Source organism: Stegostoma tigrinum, chromosome 23 (genome assembly GCF_030684315.1).
Source record: "Stegostoma tigrinum isolate sSteTig4 chromosome 23, sSteTig4.hap1, whole genome shotgun sequence".
Classification (NCBI taxonomy): domain Eukaryota; kingdom Metazoa; phylum Chordata; class Chondrichthyes; order Orectolobiformes; family Stegostomatidae; genus Stegostoma; species Stegostoma tigrinum.
In genome coordinates this window covers 49,678,243-49,684,242 of record NC_081376.1, presented here as the reverse complement: position 1 = coordinate 49,684,242, position 6,000 = coordinate 49,678,243, and the positions used below count along the sequence as shown (strand labels likewise).

Genomic DNA, 6,000 nt, shown 5'->3' with positions numbered 1-6,000 from the left:
CACCATAGACTAGATACCAACCAACCCAAAAGCTCAGCTCCTGTGGTGTTACCGACATCTCCCATTGCCCACTGCTACCAGCCTGACCAACACTGCGTATGTAAGGACCCACAGGGATCAAGATCGATTAAAAATGGGCAGTAAATGCTGGTCACCCCCACCCCCTCCAGGACAGCATGCCAGCAATAACCTTTTGTTATGAACAACACTCGAATTGTTAATAAAACCCAAAAAACTGTGCATGCTGAGGCCACCTGTCATGTACCCCCCCCCACCAATCCTATCTGCTGCACACAAACCGACATTTTCCTGGCTACCATCAGTTCTGAGGAAGGGTCACTGGACCCGAAATGCTAACTCTGATTTCCATCCACAGACGCTACCAGACCTGCTGAGCTTTTCCAGCAATTTCCATTCTTGATTCAAATCCTTCCCATTCATTGGCCCTGAATTTGCTTTTAATCTTACACCATAAGACGATAAGATATAGGAGAATTAGGACATTTAGCCCATCATGGATGTGTTGCCATTCAATCAAAGTTGATATGTTGCTCACCCCATTCTCCTGCCTTCTCCCCCTAACCCTTGACTTTCCCCCTAATAACCAAGAGCCCATCTATGTCTGTCTTATCTCAATGACTTGGCTGCCACAGCGCCCAGCAGCAACTAGTTAAACAGATTCACCACCCTCTGGCTGAAGAAATTCTTCCTCATCTCAGTTCGAAAGAGTTGTCCCTTCAGCCTGAGGCTGTGGCCTCAGGTCCAGATCTCTCCCACTCTCGGTAACATCTCCTCCATGTCTACTCCATCCACACCACTCAATGTTCTGGCCCACCCTCACCTGCACCGCACTCTCCCCACTGCCCCCAGAGTTGGTCACCCTGTGCTTTAAAGTCAATAAAAATGTTTCTCTGTGGTTAAATTTCTGGGTTGGGCAGAATTTTTTTCAGAAAAACCAGTACAGGCGCAAGGGGCCAAATGGCCTGCCTCCGGACTGCTACATGCTGTGAGCCGTTCATCTGAACTCCAGCAATCTCCTCAGGCCAGGAGGAAACCGGCCCCTGCCAACTATCAATGATAACAAAGTGTGGAGCTGGATGAACACAGCAGGCCAAGCAGCATCTCAGGAGCACAAAAGCTGACGTTTCAGGCCTGGACCCTTCATCACACTTTGTTGTCCTGGATTCTCCAGCATCTGCAGTTCCCATTATCACTGCCAACCAGCAGATGGCGGTGGCGGTGGAGGAAGGCGACGATGCGGCCGCCAACCAGCAGGTGGCGGTGGCCGTGGAGGGCGGCGTCGATGCGGCCGCCAACCAGCAGATGGCGGTGGCGGCGGCGGCGGTAGTGGCGGGTCGTTTTCGGCCTTTGGGGTGAGCAGTGTCCCGGGGAGCATGACTCGTCTGTTGGAGCACGAGAGCCAGATTTTCCTGGATTTATTCCATGAGGATGGGCTGGTCATCACGGCCAAGGGCATGGGGGTGGACAGGATTCTCTTCAACTTCCTCAAGTTGTACAGTGACCCCGGGAACCTGGTCCTGGTGCTCAACACCGGCGTTGCCGAGGAGGTAAAATGAAGCCTGGGCCTGCCCTGAGTTCCTCACCGTCTCTGCCCACAGCCCCCCTCACCCACACCCACAGCCCCCCACCCACACCCACACCCACAGCCCCCCCACCCACAGCCCCCCTCACCCACACCCACAGCCCCCCTCACCCACAGCCCCCACACCCACAGCCCCCACAGCCCCCCCACCCACACCCACAGCCCCCCTCACCCACACCCACAGCCCCCCCTCACCCACAGCCCCCTCACCCACACCCACAGCCCCCCTCACCCACACCCACAGCCCCCCTCACCCACAGCCCCCCTCACCCACACCCACAGCCCCCACACCCACAGCCCCCACACCCACAGCCCCCCCCACCCACACCCACAGCCCCCCCCACCCACACCCACCCCACCCCACCCACACCCACCCCACCCCACCCACACCCACACCCACAGCCCCTCCACCCCCACACCCACACCCACAGCCCCTCCACCCCCACACCCACAGCCCCCCCCCACCCACACCCACACCCCCCCCACCCACACCCACACCCCCCCCACCCACACCCACACCCCACCCACACCCACACCCCCCACACCCACAGCCCCCCCCCACCCACACCCACACCCCCCCCACCCACACCCACACCCCACCCACACCCACACCCCCCCCACCCACACCCACAGCCCCCCCCCACCCACAGCCCCCCCCACCCACACCCACAGCCCCCCCCACCCCCCCCCACCCACAGCCCCCCCCACCCACGCCCCCCCCACACCCACGCCCCCCCCACACCCACAGCCCCCCCCACCCACACCCACAGCCCCCCCCCACAGCCCCCCCACCCACACCCACACCCCCCCACCCACACCCACACCCCCCCACCACCCACACCCACACCCCCCCACCCACACCCCCCCACCCACACCCACACCCCCCCACCCACACCCACACCCCCCCACCCACAGCCCGCCCCACCCACAGCCCCCCCCACCCACACCCACACCCCCCCCCACCCACACCCCCCCCACCCACACCCACACCCCCCCCCACCCACACCCACACCCCCCCCCACCCACACCCATACCCCCCCCCAACCCACACCCACAGCCCCCCAACCCACACCCACAGCCCCCCAACCCACACCCACAGCCCCCCCCACACACCCACAGCCCCCCCCCACACACCCACAGCCCCCCCCCACACACCCACAGCCCCCCCCCCACCCACACGTTTCTAGCCCCACCACCCACACCCCTGAGCCCCCCCAGCCTCTCTCCAGCACCCCACAACCCCGCCCCCCCTTCCCCCGCGCCCCCCCCGCCCCCCCGCCCCCGCCGTCCCCCGTCCCCCGTCCCCCGTCCCCCGCGCCCCCCCGCCCCGCCCCCCCGCCCCCGTCCCCCGCGCCCCCCCGCCCCCGTCCCCCGCGCCCCCCCGTCCCCCGCGCCCCCCCGTCCCCCCGCCCCCGTCCCCCGCCCCCGTCCCCCGCGCCCCCCGCCCCCGTCCCCCGCGCCCCCCGCCCCCGTCCCCCGCGCCCCCCGCCCCCGTCCCCCGCGCCCCCCCGCCCCCCCGCCCCCGTCCCCCGCTCCCCCCGCCCCCGTCCCCCGCTCCCCCCGCCCCCGTCCCCCGCTCCCCCCGCCCCCGTCCCCCGCGCCCCCCCGCCCCCGTCCCCCGCGCCCCCCCGCCCCCGTCCCCCGCGCCCCCCCGCCCCCGTCCCCCGCGCCCCCCCGCCCCCGTCCCCCGCGCCCCCCCGCCCCCGTCCCCCGCGCCCCCCCGCCCCCGTCCCCCGCGCCCCCCCGCCCCCGTCCCCCCGTCCCCCCGCCCCCCCCGCCCCCCCCGCCCCCCCCGCCCCCCCCGTCCCCCGCGCCCCCCCCGTCCCCCGCGCCCCCCCCGTCCCCCGCGCCCCCCCCGTCCCCCGCGCCCCCCCCGTCCCCCGCGCCCCCCCCGTCCCCCGCGCCCCCCCCGTCCCCCGCGCCCCCCCCGTCCCCCGCGCCCCCCCCGTCCCCCGCGCCCCCCCCGTCCCCCGCGCCCCCCCGTCCCCCGCGCCCCCCCGTCCCCCGCGCCCCCCCGTCCCCCGTCCCCCGCGCCCCCCCCGTCCCCCGCGCCCCCCCGTCCCCCGTCCCCCGCGCCCCCCCGTCCCCCGTCCCCCGCGCCCCCCCGTCCCCCGCGCCCCCCCGTCCCCCGCGCCCCCCCGTCCCCCGCGCCCCCCCGTCCCCCGCGCCCCCCCGTCCCCCGCGCCCCCCCGTCCCCCGCGCCCCCCCGTCCCCCGCGCCCCCCCGTCCCCCGCGCCCCCCCGTCCCCCGCGCCCCCCCGTCCCCCGCGCCCCCCCGTCCCCCGCGCCCCCCCGTCCCCCGCGCCCCCCCGTCCCCCGCGCCCCCCCGTCCCCCGCGCCCCCCCGTCCCCCGCGCCCCCCCGTCCCCCGCGCCCCCCCGTCCCCCGCGCCCCCCCGTCCCCCGCGCCCCCCCGTCCCCCGCGCCCCCCCGTCCCCCGCGCCCCCCCGTCCCCCGCGCCCCCCCGTCCCCCCCGCCCCCCCGTCCCCCGCGCCCCCCCGTCCCCCCCGCCCCCCCGTCCCCCCCGCCCCCCCGTCCCCCCCGCCCCCCCGTCCCCCGCGCCCCCCCGTCCCCCCCGCCCCCCCGTCCCCCCCGCCCCCCCGTCCCCCGCGCCCCCCCGTCCCCCGCGCCCCCCCGTCCCCCGCGCCCCCCCGTCCCCCCCGCCCCCCCGTCCCCCCCGCCCCCCCGCCCCCCCCGCCCCCCCGTCCCCCCCGCCCCCCCGTCCCCCCCGCCCCCCCGTCCCCCCCGCCCCCCCGTCCCCCCCGCCCCCCCGTCCCCCCCGCCCCCCCGTCCCCCCCGCCCCCCCGTCCCCCCCGCCCCCCCGTCCCCCCCGCCCCCCCGTCCCCCCCGCCCCCCCGTCCCCCCCGCCCCCCCGTCCCCCCCGCCCCCCCGTCCCCCCCGCCCCCCCGTCCCCCCGCCCCCCCGTCCCCCCGCCCCCCCGTCCCCCCGTCCCCCCCGCCCCCCCGTCCCCCCCGCCCCCCCGTCCCCCCCGTCCCCCCCGCCCCCCCCGCCCCCCCGCCCCCCCCGCCCCCCCGCCCCCCCCGCCCCCCCGCCCCCCCGCCCCCCCGCCCCCCCCGCCCCCCCGCCCCCCCCGCCCCCCCGTCCCCCCCGTCCCCCCCGCCCCCCCGTCCCCCCCGCCCCCCCGTCCCCCCCGTCCCCCCCGTCCCCCCCGTCCCCCCGCCCCCCCGCCCCCCCGCCCCCCCGTCCCCCCCGTCCCCCCCGTCCCCCCCGTCCCCCCCGCCCCCCCGTCCCCCCCGTCCCCCCCGTCCCCCGCGCCCCCCCCGCGCCCCCCCCCGCGCCCCCGCGCCGTCCCCCGCGCCCCCCCGTCCCCCCCGTCCCCCGCGCCCCCCCGTCCCCCCCGTCCCCCCCGTCCCCCGCGCCCCCCCGTCCCCCGCGCCCACCCCGCCCCCTTCCCCCGCGCCCCACCGCCATCTGTCTCCCTGTCTCTTCCTCCATTGACGCCCTGTCCACACCTCAGTGTCAGTGCTGCCTCTGTCTCCTCCCTCTATCCTCATGCCCGCGTTGTCTCCCCTGTCTCCCAATCTTCTGCCACCCCTCCTCCTTCCTTTGTCCTCCCTGCCCACTCTGTGTCTCCATCCCCCGTCTCAATGTCTAAATCTATCTCTCACTCTGTGCCTATGTCTGTCTGTCTGTCTCTGTCTGTTGCTATTTATCCTTGAGACGGTGGTGATGAGCCATTTTGGGACCATTGCAGTCCATGTGGTGTCTGGTCTGTTTTGACAAAAAGGCTAATATCGTTGATAACTGAAGTATGGGATGGTTATTTTGCAGTTGTGTAATTGGGATATAAAATGGATGAGAAAGGCAGTGGAGTCTTTTTGCTTCTTCATTGTTGAAAAACCTGATGGAATGTTTTATGGCTCACATTAGGTGTCCACGTTGCTCTGGCAACGAACACTTTGTGCATCGCCTTTAGCCAGGAGCTATGGCTAATGCTGGATACTGGAACATGCTTCCCATCTAACAGATGACCAGGAATCTTCCCCGCACTTATTTGTCTGCCCTAATATGTGTTGGAAGAATTTACAGGTTGATAACCTTTTTGGCAATGTTATGAATGCACTTGGAAAAATCCTTGAATCCTCCCCCTTCACTGAACCCACATTTGCTTCTTAACCCACATTTGCTTTTTAACCCTGGGTTTTTCACCTACTTCATGAATCCAGCTTGTTCTGTACTCTTTCTGAGACAGGCATAGAGTCATCAGAAAGGAAACAGTCCCTTTGGTCAAATTAGTCCATGCTGACCATAATCCCAAACTAAATTATTCCCACCTGCCTGTGCTTGGCACATATCCCTCTAAACATTTCTTATTCATGTACTTATCCAAATATCTTTTAAACATTGTAACTGTACCCACATCCTTTGGCAGTTCATTC

General features: G+C 71.1%; 1 protein-coding gene across 4 annotated transcripts in view; it reads left to right on the top strand.

Annotated features, from left to right (window-relative positions):
* Positions 1-1,357: 1,357 nt before the first annotated feature.
* The window catches only part of ercc4 (excision repair cross-complementation group 4), a 38,089-nt gene continuing 33,446 nt past the window's right edge, over positions 1,358-6,000 (top strand). For 2 of the 4 annotated variants that reach the window (XM_048552103.2, XM_048552100.2), the window contains exons 1-2: positions 1,462-1,568; positions 5,492-5,650. Coding sequence is in view for 2 of the 4 variants with exons in the window: in XM_048552100.2 (XP_048408057.2) it covers positions 5,630-5,650 (21 nt within the window). In the remaining 2 variants the exon portion in view is untranslated. Of the gene's footprint in view, positions 1,569-5,491; positions 5,651-6,000 lie in introns of all 4 variants that reach the window. The other 2 variants (XM_048552099.2, XM_048552102.2) reach the window with 2 other exon arrangements.